The 21,620-nt window shown below is 47.9% G+C and overlaps 11 protein-coding genes across 11 annotated transcripts; 8 read left to right on the top strand and 3 right to left on the bottom strand.

Annotated features, from left to right (window-relative positions):
• Nucleotides 1-642: 642 nt before the first annotated feature.
• N7473_006157 (putative MFS peptide transporter) lies at nucleotides 643-2,693 on the top strand (the record flags this gene model as incomplete). Its single annotated transcript, XM_057152097.1, has 4 exons — nucleotides 643-646; nucleotides 738-1,055; nucleotides 1,139-1,921; nucleotides 1,990-2,693. 4 exons carry the CDS (start codon nucleotides 643-645, stop codon nucleotides 2,691-2,693), a joined length of 1,809 nt encoding a protein of 602 aa, XP_057009902.1.
• A 969-nt stretch (nucleotides 2,694-3,662) lies between these two features.
• N7473_006156 (glycoside hydrolase family 28 protein) lies at nucleotides 3,663-5,039 on the top strand (the record flags this gene model as incomplete). Its single annotated transcript, XM_057152096.1, has 5 exons — nucleotides 3,663-3,914; nucleotides 3,975-4,397; nucleotides 4,455-4,584; nucleotides 4,645-4,729; nucleotides 4,787-5,039. 5 exons carry the CDS (start codon nucleotides 3,663-3,665, stop codon nucleotides 5,037-5,039), a joined length of 1,143 nt encoding a protein of 380 aa, XP_057009901.1.
• A 1,478-nt stretch (nucleotides 5,040-6,517) lies between these two features.
• On the top strand, nucleotides 6,518-6,745 carry N7473_006155 (uncharacterized protein; the record flags this gene model as incomplete). The annotated part of the gene is made up of 1 exon (XM_057152095.1): nucleotides 6,518-6,745. One exon carries the CDS (start codon nucleotides 6,518-6,520, stop codon nucleotides 6,743-6,745), a length of 228 nt encoding a protein of 75 aa, XP_057009900.1.
• Nucleotides 6,746-7,101: 356 nt separating this feature from the next.
• Nucleotides 7,102-7,653, top strand: N7473_006154 (ankyrin repeat domain-containing protein; the record flags this gene model as incomplete). The annotated part of the gene is made up of 1 exon (XM_057152094.1): nucleotides 7,102-7,653. One exon carries the CDS (start codon nucleotides 7,102-7,104, stop codon nucleotides 7,651-7,653), a length of 552 nt encoding a protein of 183 aa, XP_057009899.1.
• Nucleotides 7,654-8,329: 676 nt separating this feature from the next.
• On the top strand, nucleotides 8,330-8,819 carry N7473_006153 (uncharacterized protein; the record flags this gene model as incomplete). Its single annotated transcript, XM_057152093.1, has 3 exons — nucleotides 8,330-8,554; nucleotides 8,609-8,729; nucleotides 8,776-8,819. The coding sequence occupies 3 exons, from the start codon at nucleotides 8,330-8,332 to the stop codon at nucleotides 8,817-8,819; spliced, it is 390 nt and encodes a 129-aa protein (XP_057009898.1).
• Nucleotides 8,820-10,227: 1,408 nt separating this feature from the next.
• N7473_006152 (nucleotide-diphospho-sugar transferase) lies at nucleotides 10,228-11,268 on the top strand (the record flags this gene model as incomplete). The annotated part of the gene is made up of 1 exon (XM_057152092.1): nucleotides 10,228-11,268. One exon carries the CDS (start codon nucleotides 10,228-10,230, stop codon nucleotides 11,266-11,268), a length of 1,041 nt encoding a protein of 346 aa, XP_057009897.1.
• Nucleotides 11,269-11,661: 393 nt separating this feature from the next.
• On the bottom strand, nucleotides 11,662-14,436 carry N7473_006151 (Chitin synthase C; the record flags this gene model as incomplete). Its single annotated transcript, XM_057152091.1, has 7 exons — nucleotides 11,662-11,799; nucleotides 11,850-12,483; nucleotides 12,554-12,737; nucleotides 12,789-13,626; nucleotides 13,676-14,037; nucleotides 14,088-14,259; nucleotides 14,335-14,436. The coding sequence occupies 7 exons, from the start codon at nucleotides 14,434-14,436 to the stop codon at nucleotides 11,662-11,664; spliced, it is 2,430 nt and encodes an 809-aa protein (XP_057009896.1).
• Nucleotides 14,437-15,252: 816 nt separating this feature from the next.
• N7473_006150 (uncharacterized protein) lies at nucleotides 15,253-15,441 on the top strand (the record flags this gene model as incomplete). Its single annotated transcript, XM_057152090.1, has 1 exon — nucleotides 15,253-15,441. One exon carries the CDS (start codon nucleotides 15,253-15,255, stop codon nucleotides 15,439-15,441), a length of 189 nt encoding a protein of 62 aa, XP_057009895.1.
• A 737-nt stretch (nucleotides 15,442-16,178) lies between these two features.
• N7473_006149 (uncharacterized protein) lies at nucleotides 16,179-17,394 on the bottom strand (the record flags this gene model as incomplete). The annotated part of the gene is made up of 4 exons (XM_057152089.1): nucleotides 16,179-16,295; nucleotides 16,362-17,165; nucleotides 17,218-17,247; nucleotides 17,299-17,394. 4 exons carry the CDS (start codon nucleotides 17,392-17,394, stop codon nucleotides 16,179-16,181), a joined length of 1,047 nt encoding a protein of 348 aa, XP_057009894.1.
• Nucleotides 17,395-18,668: 1,274 nt separating this feature from the next.
• N7473_006148 (uncharacterized protein) lies at nucleotides 18,669-19,422 on the top strand (the record flags this gene model as incomplete). The annotated part of the gene is made up of 3 exons (XM_057152088.1): nucleotides 18,669-18,720; nucleotides 18,785-19,016; nucleotides 19,092-19,422. The coding sequence occupies 3 exons, from the start codon at nucleotides 18,669-18,671 to the stop codon at nucleotides 19,420-19,422; spliced, it is 615 nt and encodes a 204-aa protein (XP_057009893.1).
• A 151-nt stretch (nucleotides 19,423-19,573) lies between these two features.
• Nucleotides 19,574-20,688, bottom strand: N7473_006147 (PIG-L family deacetylase; the record flags this gene model as incomplete). Its single annotated transcript, XM_057152087.1, has 4 exons — nucleotides 19,574-19,925; nucleotides 20,020-20,087; nucleotides 20,145-20,335; nucleotides 20,394-20,688. The coding sequence occupies 4 exons, from the start codon at nucleotides 20,686-20,688 to the stop codon at nucleotides 19,574-19,576; spliced, it is 906 nt and encodes a 301-aa protein (XP_057009892.1).
• Nucleotides 20,689-21,620: the final 932 nt, after the last annotated feature.

Raw genomic sequence — 21,620 nt, 5'->3', positions numbered from 1 at the left:
AAATACTACCAATCGGTTCATCCACCCGATGGCGAATCTTCCACTAAAATGGCAGCGTGTGGAGCCCAGCGGACCAAGCCTCGACAAGAGCTTGGCATTCCCATACAGTGTAACTACCTAAGTTGTTCCTGTGGACGCCGAAGGTCTTTTTCACGTCTTTATCTCAACGCAAGCCACGAGGGAATACACCCTCCATTCTGGATTCCGAACATGAAGTTTCACAATCGCGCGGGCCGATTGGGTGTCAACCTTATGCAGCGGGCATGGGCGTGAGGTTACATTGTCATTGATTCGCCATCGCTCATGGCGATAACGCAAAGGAGAAAAGTAGTCCAATCCGAAGTGCATTTATTTGGCAATACTCCACTTTGTTGGTGTGCGTCTGCCGTGTTGGGGTTGTGCTTGGAGGGTCAGGACTGAGGGTCGTCGATGGTTGTTGAAATCGAAATTTGACGACATACGCGGTTTGCGCGACCCTGCGCTGGGGTGTAGAGTGCATCCCCCGTTGGCGTGCGACCTTGACAGGGTCGTGCGACATATTTAAGGCATGTTTCCTGTTTCTATCGGGACTCTTTCCTTTCTTCACTTCACTGTTGTGTCGCACATATTTTCTATAGCTCCAAGCTATATATAGCTGTCGATATGGGTCAGTCAGATCCCCTTTGCACTGACAGTCCTCAGTCGCTCTCCTCTCTACGCACGATCGTTCATACTAATATGGAAACTTGCGAATCTAGCGGAAGCCAAAGCACCTATCACGGAGACAGCAGTGTCTCACCCTTCCTCGGGCTCAATAGATACTGTCGCGGACCCAGCGCTTGTCGTATCAGGCAACGAGAAGTCGTTGGAAACGGTCGACCGGGAAGCCTCAACAGATTCTTCGGATGATGGGTATGAGTTTCCAACTGAGGAAGAGACTGAAACCCTCCGCAAGGTCCCTGGAAACTTGCCCTTGGTTGCCTTTGCTCTCTGCTTGGTAGAATTTGCCGAACGAGCATCCTACTATGGCGCCAAGACTGTCTTCTCCAACTTTGTTGAGTTTCCATTGCCCAAAGGTACGTAATTATTTTTCTTGATGGTATTATGTTCCACGACAAAATCAATGGAGTCAGAATTGCTACTGACCTATCCTTTGTAGGCGGTAATGGAGCGGGTGCTCCTCCACGGCACACACAGGAAACCGCCGGCGCATTGGGAATGGGCCTCCAAGCCGCGTCAGGATTGACACTGCTCTTCCTCTTCCTGGCATACGTTATCCCAATCTTCGGTGGTTGGTGGGCAGATGTTCATGTCGGTCGATACAAGGCCATCATCGTCGGCGTAGCTATTTGCGGCGTTGCACACATCATCCAAGTCTTCGGTGCAATCCCCTCCGTCCTCCAAAGAGGTGCATCCAACTCAGCCCCACCATTCATCATCGGAATGATACTGCTATCTTTCGGCGCCGGAATCTTCAAGCCCAACATTGCACCGACCATCCTGGACCAGAATCGCCAGAAAAAGGCATACATCAAGACTCTCAAATCTGGAGAGCGGGTCATTGTCGACCCCGAGTCGACGACTACTCGCACCATGCTTATTTTCTATGGCTTTGTCAACGTTGGTGCTTTCTTCATGCTGGCCACTACTTACGCTGAGAAGTATGTCGGGTTCTGGTTGTCGTTCCTCTTGGCGGGAATTATTTATTTCTTGCTTCCTATTCTGCTGTTTGCGGTGTATAAGAAGACTTATAAGGCACCGCCTGCTGGAAGTTCGGAACTTTCCCGAGCTTTGAAGATTTCGGGGGCTGCGCTGCGTCAGAACAAGTTCCAAGTGTGGCGCAAGGACTTTTGGGAGGCTGTAAAGCCTGCTAATCTTCGTGAGAAGGGAATTGTCGTTGACTGGACTGATAGCAATGTCAGGGATGTAGCCAGGGCAGTCAGTATGTTTACAATCTTAGGTTGCTTCAATATGGTGTCGAAATCATGAGCCACTAACTCTCTTGCTTAGGTGCGTGCGATATTTTCTGGTTCTACCCCATCTGGAACCTCAACGACGGCGGCATTGGTTCCGTCTCCTCAAACCAAGGTGCTTCCATGATCACTAACGGCGCACCCAACGATGTCCTCAACAACTTCAACGCCCTCACCATCATCTTCGTGGTCCCCCTCATGACATACGTCGTGTACCCAGCCCTCCAACGCCGCAACATCAGATTCGGACCCATCAGCCGCATCACCTTCGGCTTCTTCCTAGCAACCCTCGCCGGCCTCGCCGGTACTCTTGTTCAATGGCGTGTGTACAAGCTCTCACCCTGTGGCTTTTATGCCTCAACTTGCGACGAGGTAGCACCCATCAGCATCTGGTGGCAACTTGCCAATACCATCCTCAGCGCACTGAGTGAAATCTTTGCCAACGTAACCGCGTATGAAGTTGCGTATGCGCGATCTCCCGAGGGTATGCGAGGACTGGTGATGGCAATCTTCCTCTTTATGAATGCTTTGTCGAGCGCGATCGGTGAGATTTTGCTTCCTGCCACTAAGGATCCGTGGTTGTTGTGGATTTGGGGTGCGCCGACTGTTGCGCTTGCGTTGCAAACTGTTATTTTCTGGTTCCGGTTCAAGCATCTGAATGATGAGCAGTATTATGTTACTTCGGTGGAGAATCAGGAGTCTGTTGGGGATGTGGAAAAGAAGCCTGGTGTGTCGGTTTGATATTTGAGCGGGTGTGATATGCCGCTGGTTTATGTTTCAACGCCCGAGGCTTGGCTTGAAGCTTGGTATTGCTTAAGTTTTGCCAGTGTGCATACGCTTCGCAACCCGAGTTCCATTGTCTGTAATCAAGCTTTTGCAGTTGCTGGTAATTAATCCATGTTTGGAACAGCTCATTAAGAATTCCCACCATCAAAGTCCATGCCAGGGAAATAAGCAGTAGCACACCTAGAAAACTTTCGGCTTCGAAGTCAGGAGAGGTAAAGAGGCTAGAGCCGGGTACCCAACACCCGGATCAGATACGCAGCCACGCAGATCTCATTCCTGTCGTTGTAAAAGTGGATATGACATCCCTCGGCGTGAATAAATGAGTGGTGGTAAAAAGAAACGCCGACGTAAACCCGTAGAATATGAGCATTGGCCCGTGCTTTTTATCCCTTTTGGCAACGATCCCCCGCGATTTCAGGCTTTCCCCACAAATGAACGGGATTTGAGCATGCGAACAGCAGCCCCCAGTTCTCCCCCGGTTTTATCTGCAGCATGGTGGCGCTCCTTAGTCCCAGGTTATAACGGAAACACAGGCGCGTTTCAACTCCGCCCTAAATATTCCTCCTATTCGTTGTTTCTGCATACTAAGCCGACCTCAAGAAATATAGGGTCGGTTAATATGCAAGCGTGAATGTATAATTATCCCTTTAACGGTATTGATTTTGAAACCCGCCAATGAGGAGACTGGGCATCGTCTAAGGTTCCGACCATTGGAGGATAAACAATCAGGACCATCATGAAGCTATACGCGTCTTCGGACTGTGTTGAGCTTTTTCATCCACCCCCTGAAGAAGTCCAAGAGATGATCAGGAGGATAAGCATCTGAGCTAGTAGGGCTATAAAGTGGGTTGCATCCGTGGTGCAGTGCCAAGGAGAATCACACCCACAAAGCAGCAACCAAGAAAACTTTATCCTCTACTTGCAATGTCTAAGCTCTTTGGTTCTCTCCTGGTAGCCGCCTTGGCGGTTGGTGTGATTGCTTCGCCAGTCGCCGAGCCAGCCATCACTGAAGCCCCCAGCTTGGCAAAGCGAGCGACATCTTGCACTTTCTCGGGTTCCTCTGGTGCTGCCTCGGCGAGCAAGTCGCAGTCTTCCTGCTCGACTATTATCTTGTCGAGTGTAGCTGTTCCATCTGGAACAACTCTGGATCTGAGTGACCTGCCAGATGACACTACCGTGAGAATGCTTTGTTCAATATTCAACTCATACCAGCTAATACTCACTCTATATTCACAGGTCATCTTCGAGGGTGAGACTACCTGGGGATACGAGGAATGGAGTGGCCCACTCCTCCAAATCTCCGGTACCGGAATCACCATCAAGGGTGCTAGCGGTGCCTACCTGAACCCCGATGGTGCGCGTTGGTGGGACGGCGAAGGTAGCAACGGTGGCGTTACGAAGCCCAAGTTCTTCTATGCCCATGATCTTATTTCCTCGACTATCACGGATCTTTACATCGAGAACACACCCGTCCAGGCTGTTAGCATCAATGGCTGTGATGGACTCACCATCACCGATATGACTATTAACAATGAAGCCGGTGATACTGCTGGCGGCCATAACACCGACGGATTTGATATCGGCAGCAGTACTAACGTGGTTATCACCGGTGCCAATGTGTATAACCAGGATGATTGCGTTGCCGTGAACTCTGGAACGGTAAGCATTCGGAGGAACAGATTCTCATATTGGGCGTCGAGCTGATTTCGTGGACAGGACATCACTTTCAGTGGTGGTGTCTGCTCTGGTGGTCACGGTTTGTCCATTGGAAGCGTTGGTGGTCGAAGTGACAACGTCGTTGACACGGTCACGTTCAAAAACTGCGAGGTCAAGAACTCAGTGAATGGTACGTGAAAGTATTCGTTTCAGGCACAATTATCAGACTATTGACATTTTCTTTTTAAAGGTATCCGTATCAAGGCCACCGAAGGCGACACCGGCTCGATCACGGGCGTGACCTATTCCGAAATCACCCTTGCCTCCATCTCTAAGTGCGTAATTCCACCAATCTCCTTGGATTGAATCTGCTCGCTAATTGTGTTGCTTAGGTATGGTATCCTCATCGAGCAAAACTATGATGGTGGTGATCTCAAGGGAACCCCGACTAGCGGTATCCCTATTACCGATTTGACCGTGGAAAATATCTCTGGTGTTGACGCTGTTGCCTCTAGCGGATATGATGTTGTAATTGTTTGTGGATCATCTGGCTGCTCTGACTGGACATGGTCGAGCGTTGATGTCACTGGTGGAACAACTTACAGTGGCTGTGAGAACGTTCCCAGTGTCGCCAGCTGTTCGTGATGCATTTCTTCCATGCGATAGTCCTTCGGGGAGGAAGTTTGGGGTGTAATTGAGATAAGAGTCAGGCTAGTTGCCGTGTTATTTCTGAAGTCAGAACGAATTCTCATCAAGATCCTCAAACGGTACCTGACGAATTATTTGTGGGGATCTCCGCATAGCCTTTCAGGCGGCTCAAGGTAGTTGTTTGTTGAAATGTTACTACGTTAGTTGATGTTTGTCCTCGCATTTGACCTATGAGCCTCTGCTGGCCTTCGGTAGAACCCAAAAATGGGTTCAACCTCTGAATCCACAAACCGCATGAAAGAAAAGAAAAGTCATGGTGATTCTCATTTTGAGTGAGGTCGCGCCTTCATCATCTTTTATTGGGCCTGACTCCTGCCAAAATAGTGCGGGGCTGTAAGCCTGTCAACCTGTCGCCCATCAGTACCCGCGCGCTTCCGGCAGTTCGAATTATCACACGAGCGCCATATGATATCTCTCGTCTGGCCTTGGCTAGCCTTATTCGCATGCGCGGAATATCAAAATGGTAACCTCTTCGTTGCCGAGAAAGAGCACCGCCAAAGTCAACCGGCAGAAGCGCCCGCAACCCAAGCCAGAGAACCCAAGCAGGTGCCTATCCACTTTCGTGATGCCGTTGGGAGGAAAATCGCCTTTCCATATGAAATGGTCAATACATGGCCCGTAAGTACAAAGTGTAGTCTTATTCCGTACAAGATTTGGGTGTTCATTGTTCTGCCATGGTGCTAACGATCTGTCCCAGGGTTTGGAGAGGTTGATTCGAGAGGGTTCATCCACATTGGAGTTATCAAACCGCACGTCTCTGAAGGACACTATGATCTGGTCGGGCCAGATGGCGACATCAAAATCATATCCATTTGGGAGCATGTGGTGGTCCTGGGCATATCAATTACTCTGCACATGTGGCCCCTACCAGAGCAAACAGAGGAACAAGGGCTGGAAGATGAGGAGAGGAAAGCGACGGGAGAGGCAGCGGCGCACTCTGCGCCGGAGCGTGTGAGGATGCCGATGACCCTCGCTGGATTCCATCCCCAGTGGTTGTGCCGGAAGGTTTTTTCGGCTTCCCTTATAGCGCGAGCACCGCAGAAGATACCCAATCGCTGTATCTTGCGTTTTTCATAATTCGGCTTGATGAGAACATCCAGACCGCACAGCTGAATGCATTTTGTGATATGGATTTAACGATGGACGGCGAGGCGGTGGATTCTTAATGGAAAGTTGGTTTTTTCCATCGGTCTTCTGGGGGACTTGTGGATGGGGACATACTGGACAGTACCGGCTTCAATAGGACCGGATCTCAGCAAAGCGTGTTGGAAATCAAAGTCTCGGAGTGTCATGGCGTAGCTGTCCTGCTACGGCGCCGACGAGCCGAACAGGAAGCTCCGTTTCCTGTACTTTTCGATATAGCCTATACACACCACGGAAGCTACCAAGATGAAAATCAGTTAACGCAAAATATCATGGCCGACAGATCAGAGAGCACTCCTTGGACACCTCTGTCATGGGCCGCAGCGAATGGATGGGAGGACTGCGTAAAAATGCTGTTCAAAGAAAAAGGGACTACGCAGCACAATCATAATGGAAGGTCGGCTCTGTCCTCAGCCGCTGGTGGCGGACAAGCAATTGTCACCATGCTGCTTTTCGAAGAGCCGGGGATACAGGTCGACAAGGCAACGCCGCTATCTTGAGCTGCGGAAAACGGTCATGTTGATACCATAGAGCTGCTACTGGCTCAACCAATGGTAAACATTCACTGGCCGGATTGCCAGGGGCGAATACCACTTTCGTGGGCAGCTGGGAACGGACACGCCGATGCGGTTATCGCCTTGATAAATCACGCGAAAAAGGATCGTTCGATAATCACCGCTCCCATCGGCGAAAAATGCGATCTAGTTGGCAGTCCGAATTTTTGGGCAGCTAGAAATGAGCAGGGAAGTACCTTGCGGCTCTTGGTGGAGGAAAATTTTCAATTCCCCAACATATACGAACAGCCCACCAGGCCGCCTTTGACGTAGTTTTATGTGCATAGAGCTGCGCAACGGGGATGGTGTATATTAGGCTTCTCATTGAGAGGAAAGTCGAAATCGACTGCGGCAATCCAGACCACGACAATCGCATGCCTCTCTGCGTCGCTGCAGAGGAAGGGCGCACAGAGGTGGTGGAGACTCTGATCAAGGCTGGAGCCGCACGCAACCATCAAATTACCAAAGCTGGAGACACCCCCCTTGGGCTGGCCATCCGATCTGGGCATGAGTCCGTAGTCAAATTGCTTCTCAACGCCGGAGCTAGTGTCCATTTGAGAAATTCCAAGGGGGAGGCACTGATGGACCTGGCTAACCACCATCCAACCCTCCTCCATATGATTGCCACCTTAGATAAAGTCGGAAGACTTGCAGAAATAGCGGATGAGCACCTTAATTCCAGCATTGACCATGAATTCAAGGCCACTGTCATTGACTTTGTTTCTGTCTCTGGTGTCCTGACACCCGACGCTGTAGAAATTGCCGTGGATGAGCTCTTACAAACTCCTTGGGTTTCTACTACCCCAGACACTTCGTCCGCCTCATTTAGATGGCTGCCTGCATCTTCCGGCTAATAATGTAAGTAGAATATTTCCTATTGGATATCACTGGCTAATGACGGATTGAAGTAATGAAAGAGATTCCCTGTATTGCGTATTGAGCTAAATGGCGACAGCTTTTGATGGCCTGGCTAAATAATAACACAGCCTCTGCTTATAGAATACTAAAGCTTGAGCGCTGGGTTAACCACAGCATCATGGTTCCACTGGCGCCCAGCATGCTCATTTTATGCGGTCCCAATGTCAGGCGTTTCCAAGCGCCGCGCTCTGTACGCAATTTTCCCATCATACATGTTGCCACCATAGCTAAGTTACTCGACAGGGGCTCTGGATGGGGAAGGGACGGACTATCACACGGACCTAGTGTTGTTTGTAACACTCCTTCCCGGAACAATCAGGGCGGATACTCACATGCATACAGATGCCCTTTCTCCATTGGGACTTCAAAGAAATGCACTCAAGACGCGAAGCAATTGTCAAATCCTTGAATGCAGAGCACAGCACGGATGAAAGGCTTACTCGGGATCAAAATCTGTTAAAAGTGTATCTCACTGATGAGCACGCGTTGCATATACGACGTACTCTAGATCAGTACTACTATCATACTACTACCGACACTCCAAGAAGAGACGAGGATCAATTCCTTGGTTTTTATCAAATGAAAAACAATCTTCAACCAAAGATTCCTACTATGATCGATCAGCTGTGGCTCTGGGTGTTGAGCAATATCATCGATGCACCAGCGGATCCAGAAAAAATCGCAAGAATAGAAGAATCCTACGCAGGCCAACGCGCTACGGCGATATGGGGAGCCCGTAACGACCCGGATGATTTCAGCCTGCCGTTGGTCATGGTCAAAGCGAGCATTGACGAGTTCAATGGCATGCTTAGGCGTGCAGAGAGGGTTAGCCAGTCGGTACATAATCATCTCAATCGTGTCTCTTTGAAGCTAGGCTGATTACGCTTGCAGATTAATTTTCTTCTCGACCTTAAACTGAAGCAGAACAGTGTGAGAGTCGCTCAAGATGACCAGAGGAACAACAAAGCAAGCACAGACCGTCCTTATTTTTACCCTGACTACCATCGTCTTCGTAAGTGCAGCTTCCCCTATTGATCACTAAAGTTGACTCATTGCAGCTCCTATTGTCGTTCATAACTTCGTTCTTCACCCTCGATATTAGCCAATTCCGCACCAATACTGAGGGTAGGCTTGACCTAGGTTACGTCTCATATATCATCTGTAAGGACCTTTACAACATATTCCTAGATAGCTCTCTTGATTAGAAAATCGACAGCTTATCGCCAATTATAACGCAGTCCCCATTTCCAGCCTCGTATCAGCCACCCTCATATGGACCGCTTTAGAATCGAGTACATCGAAGCTGCCCGGATGTGGATAACGGTGCTCATGGGACATATACTAGGCAAGATAAAACTTAAAACCACAAAAGATAGAGATGGTCCTCGCTATATACATAACAGGATACTGAAATTTGAGGTCAGACGGGATGCAGACCTGGAGGCGCAAGGTGCTGGCCGTGTGCCTTCTGTCGCCGGATCAGTCCTGGAGAGAACAAAATGACTGGGGAGGTCCTACCTCACAGAGGAAACATGATACATAGAGTGCCCTATATCGCTACCTTTTATAGGCGGACAAGATCCTCCTTGTGACCTTATTAGAGACAATAGTGACACAGCTCGGTGAGCAATAGCAAACTAATTGAAAATGCCAAGGAGCCACATAAGGGCGGATATCCATCAGTTCGCATCAGCCGCAATACAGGGAGGACCATTACAACTGCCCTCCTCGGACAGTGGAGCCAGGCCAAGGCTGATTTTGGGCCAAAGAGCCACTTTCAGTTCGAGGCAACCTATCAAGTGTGTGCTCGGTCCTAAACGAAACCAGACAGGGTCCACTCTAGTCATTATTAATGGGTGGGTGTTATTACAGAGAAGCCCCATGGCGGATGAGTGAAGTGTCAACATTTTCAGGGGATCGTCGGGCTGGAATTACCAGGGATCTGAGGTTCAAAGGAGCATCTGCAAAAATAAGGAGAGAGAAGTAAAGCAACATGATGCCTTTTGGGCACTTATCTTGAGTTTATTCTCAGAAAAATGACTATTATGGAACCACACTTGTTGACATTTCTCTCCCTCGTCTTCCCCGGGTTCAGGGTCCAACATTGTTTGCGTGGGAGCGACCGTAAGGTTCCATGGACATCCTGATCGGTCCGCCGCTCCCGTACCCTAAGCTGCCTCGTAGCTATGTACGGAGTACGGAGTACAGTTGCTCATCTTACTTAGTCCCCACCATACTTAGGAGTCTGAGCAAATAAGAGACCAGGGGCCAAGCTGAAGCCTTGGTGGAACCAAGATTTATTATACATTAGCAGTGAAAAAGTAACAATGCCGGGATCGTATCGCAGGATCCCTCACGTGTAGTTTTTCCCTTTTCTCCCAAGGCCCAGAGGCTGACTGAATATTTTGCAAAAAGGCCGACTAGGGCCAATTCTCGTCGAATACGACTCTCCTTTCCTACGTTCGCTCGCTAATTTGTGGCATTGAGTCAATGAGAGCCAACGACCAATGATGTTAATGTTTAAAAGTCAGACATCGCCCTACTTCAGGAGGGTTCTTTTGGCTTTCATTTGTCTGTTCATTATTTTCTGGGCCACGGTCTCACTCCACCCACTATACTTCATACGAGACGTGAAGTCCATTGTGACAACTCCCAGTGACAGGCTAAGCTCACCACGATATGCATTCGCTACGATCTTGACTGCTGAAGGCGATGTCGAATACCCGGCCGTGGAAGAGCCTTACCTGAAAGCGGCAAGACTACTTACCTATCAACTGCTTCACAACCCTCGTACTCGCAACGGCAGTCATGAGATCCCATTTCTTGTTCTCGTGACACCTGACGTTCCTCAAACACACCGAGAAATTCTCAAAAATGACGGGGCAACTATAGTCCCAGTCGAAAGCTTGGGGCGTGACTGGATTCATCCGAAATGGGGTCGCTGGAGTGGTGTGCTAGCCAAATTGAATCTATGGAAGCTTGAACAATATGAAAAGATTGCGTTTCTTGATGCCGATTCTGTCATCTTCCGCCCAATTGATGGAATATTCGAGAGTCCAGAGACCAACCTCCGTGACACACTTACGCCCAAACTCAACACAACCGCCCAATTACCAGAGCACTACATGATCTCTGGTATCCACGATCCTTGGATGGAAGAGTTTATGCCTCCCGTGGAAGGTGATGAGTTTTATGAGAAGAATAACTACATGAATGCAGGGTTCTTTGTTTTGCGACCATCAAAAACCTTGTTCGACTACTACGTTTCTATTCTTGACACCCCCGATCAGTTCGACTCTGCGTACCCTGAACAGAACCTACTCAATTGCGCTCATAGAACGGATGGACCAATGCCATGGCAAGATCTTGGCCCTGGCTGGAATTTCAAAGGAGGTTCTCAATCTGATTACGAAGGCGGGCTCAAATCTATTCACCACAAGTGGTGGCGGCCTATAGGAGATGGATATATGGCTGCACGCATTGCAAATGCGATGGAAGAAATGGAAATCTACTTCCAAGAATTGAAGGGCCAAGCGGAAGGCCTCTCATGAGGCTCAATGAGGTCCTTATTTCATCAATACACGGTGTATGCTGCCTGGCAACAAATACCCACCTCGCATTTTCGTTTTCCATTATAGTTTCTCTTGTCCTGTTTATAGATCGACCTGTGTCTGTCAATTTAGCGATGTCAATACTCAATATTTCTTCCTTTCCAACTCGAACTGAGTTTCATAAGATTGGCTAATACCATATACTATTCGGGTGAATGCAGAAGAGAATAGCCCTCCCGAGGATTCCACGAAGCCTGAATCTCGTTGTATGTCATTTCAAGGCAATCCAATTCAAATGTCATAAAATAAATGGTCTCTGAACAGCTATAGGATCTAGAGGGATGAGAGTCGCATATGGCAAACAGGGTGATTCACTGTCAGGATATAAGAGGGTCATTTCCGTGAGACGCAGCACATAACAGACGTCTTTGCCAAAAACCAGAGGGACCCGACAAAACGAAACAGTGAGATTCCGACTGTTGCCCACACCACAGCCAAAAGATAATTCCAAATACGGATAATGGGTAGTGTCTATTCAATGTGTTAGCTAGGCCATGGTATATGTCACTGATAGTACTGACCGAAAGACAAAATCGAGTAACTTCCGTACACATGATGCCAAGAACCATGGCTAGATTACTGAAAACCCATAGAAGGATGAGGTATGTCCGGAAAGCTTTATACAGATCGTCCACGTCCTTCCCATTCGGTTCCTGTGGTGGCTCGAATGTGGCCAAAGCTCGTTTGACAGTAGCTTGAAAGAGGGTATCGATATCAATTTGGGGTCGATCCAATTCTTCGATGAACTTTGATTTCTCATCTTTCTTTGTCTGGGCTTCGGGCAGAGCCTCGCTTTTGTCAACGACCTTGGTGCCAATCGAGACATCGTGCCAGTTACAGAAGGCGTAGACCATAAGTATGTTCGAGAAACAGGTTGTTCCTGCGAAGTAGGCCCAGGTAGACGTTAGAAGGTGCAGCGGGTCCATATAAAGAAGACTGGCAACGAGATGTGCCCCGTATGTAGCCGCCAATGTAATCAAGACCATACTCGAGCCAAGATTGTTCCAGACTGCCGATTGCATCGCATCTTCGTATAGCACTGAGTTGACAACCAGCTTTTTCGTGGCCTGGCTAACCAAGTAGAATGCTAGCACAGCGGTGTACATATTGATTAGTGGAAAGTAGGTGAATGAGATGATATAAGCTACTTGGGAACTGTACATCAAGAAATCAAGGATAGTGTCAGCTTGATATTGTCAGTTCAGCGAAACTCTAAATTGCTTACCCTTTGGGGCGATTTCCGAGAGAAAGAATGAATTGCAAACACAAGAGCAAGACATAGCCATATTTGAGGAAGTTGTTCACAATTGGCGTAGCTTCATTTCCAAATGGCCATGCTTGTTGATCATTGGCATCATTAGGTGTGCCGACAAGGCCCATGATGACCGACGTTATGATGAAGAACGATGCTGTCGACACTTAGTATTGGCTCAAACTCGGAATACTTTGGTCAATCATACCAAGTGAAAACCAACTCATCACAAATTTGGCAAAATTGTATATCATCTGCAGGTGGAAAAATGCCAGAAACAACAAATTGTGTCCACTCCTATAAAGCCGACCAAAGTGAATGAAAGCGTAGAGATTCGCCGCAAGAGATCCATTTAGCCACTGGCGTCTCTTCGCTATGAACTCTGCATAGTCGCTCGGGACTTCAACCTCTCCCCTCGATCCTTTGACAAACGTCAAATGCCACTTGAAGCCGGCCTTAGCGACTACTTCAAAAGATAAGATGCGATCACCCGCAAAGAACATATTCTTTTTGAAGATGGTCATGCCCTCAAAGCCTTTCTTTCCCAGCTTCTTCGACAGCGTCAGATCACCATTGAAATATTGTTCAAGTGGTCGGCCCATAATAGCTCGATAGCGGTACGCGGAAAATTCGCCCAGTGAAACATGTCCGAAGACGCTCTCCAGTGGCTTTTCGAGAAGATTGGACTGTTTCAAGTCAAATGTCTGTGCAGCGAAAAAGGGATTGAGAATGCTTTTTTTCTTGTTCTGAATTGGGTGGACTTCACCGCAAGCGCCTCCCAGATTCTTGTCGTTATAAAACGACTGCCATAATGCGAGAAATGATTCCTTGCAAGGCTTGGTGCCCGCATCAAGTAGTATCACTACTTCTGGGTTTAACATGCGAGAAAATGCGTTGAAGATCCAACGGTGCGAATTGATTTTGTTGCTACTTTCCTGTTTCAAACAGAGCATCATTTGGACGGGAGGGATGTTTGAGCAGTCGTCTCCATAAGGTCGGATCAATTCCTGGTTCGGCGTAACAGAAAGTTGCGTAGTATATTCGAACTACTCTTGGTGAGTATTTCAACATTAAGCCTGACATGTCTTGACTTACTATGTGCGCGACTGTTTCTCTGCCATCTACCGATCGCTTCATCACGCCATCCTGGTAGGTACCGATCGTCGCGAGTACGTCAAGTGTGTTCTTATCGCAATGGTCGATTCCATCGAAGACTAGGCAGACAACAATTTTCTGCCAAGCTGGTCCTCCTTGATTCCAAAATTTCGACTTCTTGAGATTGGTGATATCGCGGATATTTTGCATTACTCCGTGAAGAGTCCGCGCAGTCAGAACCTTGTTCTCGCCTCGGCATGTAATTGCGATCATCAATTCAGTGTGCCGGTTGGACATGGCCGGGCGAAGGTTATAGCCATTTCGCATAACAAATTCATCCGGGTCGCAGGTAGCAGCAGTGTCTATTCAATCAGTCTTGAACACAGCATGAAGTTCACTGGTCGTAACTCACATCTGACCTGGGAGAATTCCTCGCCAAGTTCTGCGGACTCTCGGTATTGTTTCTGGACGGCATTCTGAATGGCGCTTGGCACTGGGTAGTCGGCACTCAGAACATAGCCCTGTACGAGCTTAATCTTTCGCGTGGGATAACGGCGAATGCCAGAGACAAGTGAGCGACGGGACTGCAACCCAATCAGTTCCTTATTTCTTGCGTGCCACTAGATGTCACTTCGTTGGTTCACCAAAGTGAGACTCACATCGAAGGAGCCATCCGAATTATAGCTACTCTCCCTGGTATGCGCAGAACCGAAATAGTCGTTAAGAAGGGGAGCAATTGCCGTCGGCGTTGAGGTCCGCATTGTATCTTAAGATAACCAATTCCGGACGAGAGAATCCAGTAGGTTGGTTGACTGGCAACGTAGTTATGGCTTTGTATCAAAATTCGAAAACTAGCCAGGAAGAGCTTGAAGATTCCAGGCTGGATACTGAGAACTTATGGGAATAGCCCGTTCAATCGGACCGAGAATGAGAGTCAGAGCAACTACTGATCGCTCGCTAATACGCCGCGCAAAGGCGTTGCCCACGACCAGGTCGAATTGCGAGGATCTTTTCATAGCGCGCCGGAAAGCGAGGCGAAAAAATTTTCTCGTTCTCTCTTTGGACATCATAGTCAGGATTGCTTGGTGGAAGCGTAGGTCGTGGGCCACGGACAAGTGTAGGCGGGGATACGCGCTGCCCGCGCAATAGTCGTACGTCAGCGGGCCCGATCGGGTAAGTAGCGGCATCCCGTTCGCTATCGATGCGGATGAATACAGAGCCCTCCAGAAGGAGGAGGAAGGACCATGATGCCATCGCTTTATATTATGGCAGTTTCACCACGTGTTTTCTGGCGGGTTAGATCAGTAACCTTAACCCATCTAGGGCAAGTCTAGAGCTTTGGCAAGCTTTGAATTTCAAGCCACGCTAAGTCACGCGGTCGGGTAGTCATGTCGAATTCTAATTCCGGATCTGCATCGGACCTGCCGACGAATTCTCCCACGCGTTCCGTTCCGCCCACTTCTCGGAGTGGGGCTCTATCAGGGTAGAATAGATCTATTTACTTGCGTCCACCATGCACTAGGTAGTTAGATGAATTAGATGAATTCGCTGGAAGGGTGGAATAAAGGACGTATAACATGTCTGAGAATGCTAAGCCTGATCTCCGTCTGACAGTGAGCTTGGTAGTCATTGCGTCTATCAAGGGTCTGGAGATATATCTTTGCGATGCGCATGGGCCGGAGCGGGCAGTCAAAAAACCATTTTGGTACGAGGACATTCGCCTATCTGGCCATAGACATGCCTTGTCTTACTTGTCTAGTGTGTAATCATCTAGCGAAAGGTTAGCTTTGAAATTCCACCTGCTATGTAGGGTTGAAAAATCAGATTTGATAAGGATCCAGTTTGGAGCTGTCTCATCAAAATCCACTGAGAGCACATAAATAGCCGAGACAGCCAACTTCCATACCTCGCCCGACCACGTATTACCTCCGGAGATAGTTGCCCCCATTTTTCCTATACTCGTTGAAACCTAGGAATGGTATAGAACTGCTTGCTTTGTCCCACCCCGCCCCCGGCTGTTGCTTCTTTGCTATTTGCTGTACACTCTCTGGGTAAAAGATTTGTGATACTCTCGTTGTGGAGTCCAATAGTACCAGATGTATCTCAGTTACCAGATCAATCTTACCTCTCTACGACACATAGTGAACTCCCTGTTAAGTACCGTAAATTTCAATAATTGCCATTGTGCAACGCTAATTCGCTATGGTGATAACACAAATCTAAAGGCGTGAGCGCGTAGTTTGCTTCTTTGGTGCATTGACTCCTTAAGGCACCGGTTCACAGCAGCCGAAAAAGCCTTGGGCTGGTCACATATGCTCGAAAGACCATTCTCTAGTTGAAGGACACATGGAGGACACCTGGTAAGAGAATGTCTGACCCGGATATCAAGCATGCAGCGCCCGACTACGGTGAGAATCACCTAGACAAATTGATAGATCTAGCATTGTTCCTTGAAATCCATGGCGTCTATGATCACGACGCTGACATAATGGGATATGATATTTTACACATTGCATGTACCCAAGTCTTTTTCTTTTTGTTCTAACTCAGCCGATTTTCCTTGGTTGGAAGATGATGACCCAAGTACAGAAGCCAGGACAAGGCCAACTCCGGCCAGTAGCTGATGATGACGATGGAGTTAGTGACACCACTTCTCACAGTATGCCCAGTTCCCGCGTTATCTCACCTTAATGCTGATATGCTGGTGGGCCACCAATGGAGGCATCAAGACGGCCAAGACAAATCCCAGACCCTGGGCATAGTTTTTGGTTACTGTGCTGGTCATCTGAACGCATCGCGCAACCAGGAAACCTCCCGAAATTTGGAGGGCTAAGTAAATCCAGACTAAAGTATTGAATCCTCGGAAAAAATGCCTGAAGCTGAACTTTGTGAGCCAGAAAAAGTAAATCAAGGCGAATGAGGAGCTATAAGCCGCTAGTTGAGCGTTGCAGAGAAAAAGAAGACCTGATCTCTTCATGGTTCTCTCAATGCACAGGCTCCCCAGAGCAACGCAAATCCCTGCTAGTAGCATTGCAATGGCCCCACGCACGATCGCCTGAGTCTTCAAATCTTTCGTACTTGATGTGCTTGAGCTGGATCCAAGTTGAGCCAAGACAATGCCAAGCGCCATCATGGCGACAAAAATCCAGTTCTTGAAAGGATATCTCTGGTTTAGCATGAACTTGGCGAAAAGCGGCGTAAGAAGCGTCTTTAGTTGGGACAATACAAGATAGGGAATAAGATCGAGATAGTGAGCCCCCACGCTCTGTAGAATGGTAGCGGCGGTAAAAAGTAGCGCTGACACCGTTGCGTCCTTAGAAGCATCAAGCAGGGTGTCGTGGAGAACCTTCCGCAGAGATGGGGCTGTGTCTGAATGCACGACGCATAATGTAGAGATCGCGAACTTGGATATTTCAACCAGGACAATGCCAGATAAAGGCTCGAACCTGTTATGATATGTAATCGGCTGTGACTGGAGTACGTGCTGCAACTAAAACTCGTCTTAGTATTCATAATTCAAGGCTTTTGGACAGTGTACATACTAATATAGATGTCATGTTCTGTAGAACCAGCTAAGATTGATATGTCAGGCAGGAAGTAAAGACTCGGAATGCATTGCTTACGAGGGTGAGAGTTATGTATGTCCATAGTTGTGCATTTTGGTTGGACGGGAAATGAAACCACCGCCCTATCGCAACCTTCGGAGCCTGTGCTTGCATGAAGGCAAAAGGGGCTTGTAAGAACACAGCACATTTTGAGGAAACAGGAAGATCCAAGCTTTATGGAACTAGTTTCTAGGGTTCCTCGAAGCGAGCTGACAAGGGCGCTCGAAAAAGCAGCCTAGAGTGGGGCGCCGGATCCCTATTACAATGTATAGACTCAATACTTGGAAAGGAAATTTTCTGTGAGCAGTTTCTTTTGTCAAGATCAGAGGCGGTATTCTATCACACGAGGACATGCACGACTGCATGCAGTACCTGCTCGGGTTTTGTACAGGACAACGTGCGGTATTTGAAATACGATTAGAACACGGTAAGAAAAACTCCAATATCTGTCAAAGCTTGACCGCCCCCACGAGGGAGATTATGCATCATATCTAGGTTGGACCCTTAATACTAGTACATAACCGTGCTGGTAACGATGTATTTTCCGTCGACTGTATTCATTTACGGCACTACTTAGCGGACTTACAAGCCAGTGATAGACCCTGAATCCTGGCTTTTGCTCCTTCAGGAGTCATGAGCTCACATATAGGGTTTGCTAGCGCTTGTAACTAAGCTTAACGAAGGAGTTTTAAGATGAAACTAAATATGGGAACTCCTGTCAGGCTGTTTTGAAAATACATACAATAGTAGAGGCCCCTTGTAAGCTGCCAATACGAGTTGTTGAGGCTAGAGATGAGACGCTCTCAACCTTCATTCGGGATCTCAGTTGGGTCCATCATTACTAGTGTATTTTGATATTCTGGTTCTGACAAGGCTGCCCAGGCAGCAGTGCGCATATACATTAAATCATCACGCGAAGCACTATACCCAACCGTGGCGGCTTTGATTTTGTCCTGACTACCGCCAGAGTCATGGCGCGAGGTCGACTTCGAGTTTTCCTTGTGTTACTTTTGCTACTGATTCTAGTATGCCTATCAGCTCCTTCGATCCAAAGGTTATACTATCTTTTCCGACTACCACTTGTATGGTCCAAGTCTTCTGCGCAGGCGGTCATCTCCCAGCAACACGATCATTTTGACCTCACATTTTCGTCGTTTCCGGCCAATTATTCTACGGAGGATGCAGGTTTGCGCCCATTGATTCCAGCAAAGCTACACCACATTCACCTCGGTCCAAATCCTCCACATTCGGAATGGCTTGCAGCAAGGGCCGATTGTCTAAAGCACCACGAGTCGTGGGAGATCTTTCTCTGGAATGATAGTAATTCGGCCCAGTTCGTAGAGGAAAATTATCCTCACTTCTTTGACATGTGGAGGAGCTATCCATTCATGGTTCAACGTGTCGATGCTCTACGTTATATGACGCTGGAGAAACATGGGGGTACGTTGCGCATGATACAAGATTATCAGTCAAGCTGATGTGCTGACAATGGGAATGTGAGTAGGGGCTGTTCTCGACTTTGATCTGGCCTGCAAACGGTCCCTCGAGCCCCTTCGTCAGTTTGATTTTGTCGCGCCGGCTGCCCATCCGACGGGTTTCTCAATTGGCATGATGCTTTCCTCGCCTAATAACCCCTTTGTCAAATCCCTCATCGAGAGTTTACCTATGTTCAACCATGTATGGCCGCTTCTGCCGTATGTGACAGTGATGTTCAGCACAGGCTGCCACTATGCTTCGTGAGTGTCTTAAATGGTCTACGGATTTGAATACGCGTGCGTGTTGTTACGGCTAACTAATTTTTCTATATGAAGGACCGTGTACACACTACAAAAAAAACAATCGAGCCTTCGCATTCTCTCCGGGACCCCCGATCAACCATCCATGCATATGTTGAACGGATATGTCGATACTCCCCTCTTCCGCCATCTAGGATCTTCCTCGTGGCACACAAAAGACGCGCGACTCATACTGCTTTTCAAAAATGTCGATCCAAAGCTTGTCTTTGCTGCTATGCTAATTGTGGTTGGGGCCTTGGGTCTACTGATCTGGTGTACCTGCTCGGCACGACATCGTTCGTCACGACGAGATGTCGAATCTCACTCGGGGAATTCTCCCCTCAAGCCTCTGTGGAAGAACACGTAGGCAAACCTCTTTTATTGTAATATACTTCTCCTGCAAACATTCTGACATGCACATGACTTTCTATCCCCCAACTGATCCATTCTGTAATTTGATGTATCCAAATTCATCTTTATCCTCTACTTCACTTCTTTGCGTGTCATATCTCGTGCTATCAAATTCTCTCCAATGTGTTGAACCACATATAACGACTGATCACTAAATATAGCATTCTATCCCATGAATATTGGCTCTCGTGTTGACCGAATGCAGCTCGTGATTCAAGGTATGTCTTCCACGAGCTCACTAGTAGTATGCTCTCCTTCCCTGTCGCCAGGACGAGAGATCGATCTGCACTTTTTGGGTTCCCTGGAATAGTGGCAGGGGACACCGGGTTCTTAAGTATCTTCCACAGAAATGGGACAGTGGAAGGAATTAGATCCATCAATGATGAATACTTTCGCAGTAGCCAAGTGCTCTGCAGAGTAAACGCAGGGGGTGCATTCTCCTTGGCCGTGACATATTTCCTGCATTCGCAAAGGTTACCAGACGTTCATGAATTGAGAATCGTGGGGAAACGACGTAGACACAGGGACACAAGGGACCTCATTGAAGACTTACCTAATGCCAGCACTGACAGCTCTGTGGTTGATATGACCTGAGATTCCGCCTTCATCGAACGTCATGATCTAGGAATCGAGGTTAGGAAATAGCTTCATCTAACCGGGTGTTGTAGAGGCACTAACCAGATCTGCCTCCCATTTCTTAATATAGGACGCGACAATCTCTTCAACCAGCCTCTCATCCCACCATTTCTTTGGATTATCCTGAAGCTCAGGATGGTCTAAGACGACGCAGTGATCAAGGGAGATACCCAAGGCAGCACAGCTGTTGTGAATTTCTGTTTGGCGTTGCTCGCCAATCCCGTTATAGTTTCCTTATAATAACCGTTAGACGATTATTCATTAGATGTTTCAGAGACCTAATCTGCCTACCTGATGAGATCACCAATAGGGAGCGTGTAACATGGGGATCGTGTCGATGATAGAGAATGCTGGGGCTAAAGAACAGGGTTTCATCATCTGGGTGTGCCGTGATAAGCACAGGCCGGCGTGCATGTCGAAATGTATCAGGAACAAGGCGTGGGTCATCGGCCAGATAATAGGCAAAAATGAAATACAGGAAAAGGGCATATGTTACGACAGCGCTGGCCAAGGCGATCAGAATCGCAGGCCAGCGTCGTGTGGAAAGCCGGCGCCCTAGCCGCTTAACGAGACGAACTACAATCATCTCATTAGGGGGTTAGTTGACAAGCAGGAAGGCCATCAAGTCAGCAAAGAGAGAATTTAGCAGTTTCTGACTATCTAATTATTTTGCAGGGCTAACAGGTGGTAGGTACTTGGCAGAGGGTTATTAATCGAATACACTTTTTCTTTGGTTTTACAGTTTTGTAACTGGGTCCTTCCTCGTGTATTGCGACACGCGATGCCTATGTAGGCTTCAATGCGTCTAGAACCGTCAATACGCCATTTATAATTGCTGATCACGTCAGTTTGTTGGCCCAGGCGGTCGAGTTTGCTAGAAATAGTATTACAAGGTAGTACTGTATACAATACGGTACATCCGTACAGTGACAGACCTGATAGCAAATCACAATATGGTTGCCTACGGAAGGGCCGGAATTTAGGCCCACCTTGATCTCACCCCTAAAGCTTAAACTCTTCAATTGACCAATCGATGATCGAAGAATGTCGCAGACTACACAGCTAAGCTATTTGATCCTCGCCAGAAAACGAGCTTATCCACTCTGAGAAAGTGCTCGTCTTGATCCCTGCAATTGCATGCTCTCAACCTCTCGGGCCAATTTGCCTCGCAAGGCTGAGAGACAAATTTGTCCCGCCTTTTCGCGAGAGCTGAGAGGTCGGCTCGTTTAAGACTCTCCTTAGTTGCAGCCCCCCACCTGAAATCCTAGAGACAGTGATAGATCACATGTTTTAAACATGGTCTTGGTTACGTTACTCTGCCCAGGTTTTGCCAACCCGGGTTTTTTTCAATTTCCCCTTTCATGACTTCCTGATGTAACTTACTCCCCGGATGCCACATACATGATACACTACATGTTTCAAAGGTTCATCTTACGATCTGGCTACCTAGTACACTAAATACTACTCCTGATTTCAAGATGAGTATAGTGGGGTGAAGTTGTTTGATATAATCGAGCG

This window comes from Penicillium subrubescens (assembly GCF_028828155.1).
Source record: "Penicillium subrubescens strain IBT 31985 chromosome Unknown utg000004l_segment0_segment0, whole genome shotgun sequence".
NCBI classification, from domain to species: domain Eukaryota; kingdom Fungi; phylum Ascomycota; class Eurotiomycetes; order Eurotiales; family Aspergillaceae; genus Penicillium; species Penicillium subrubescens.
Note: the sequence above shows the minus strand (reverse complement) of the source record. Positions and strands in the feature narration are given on the sequence as shown.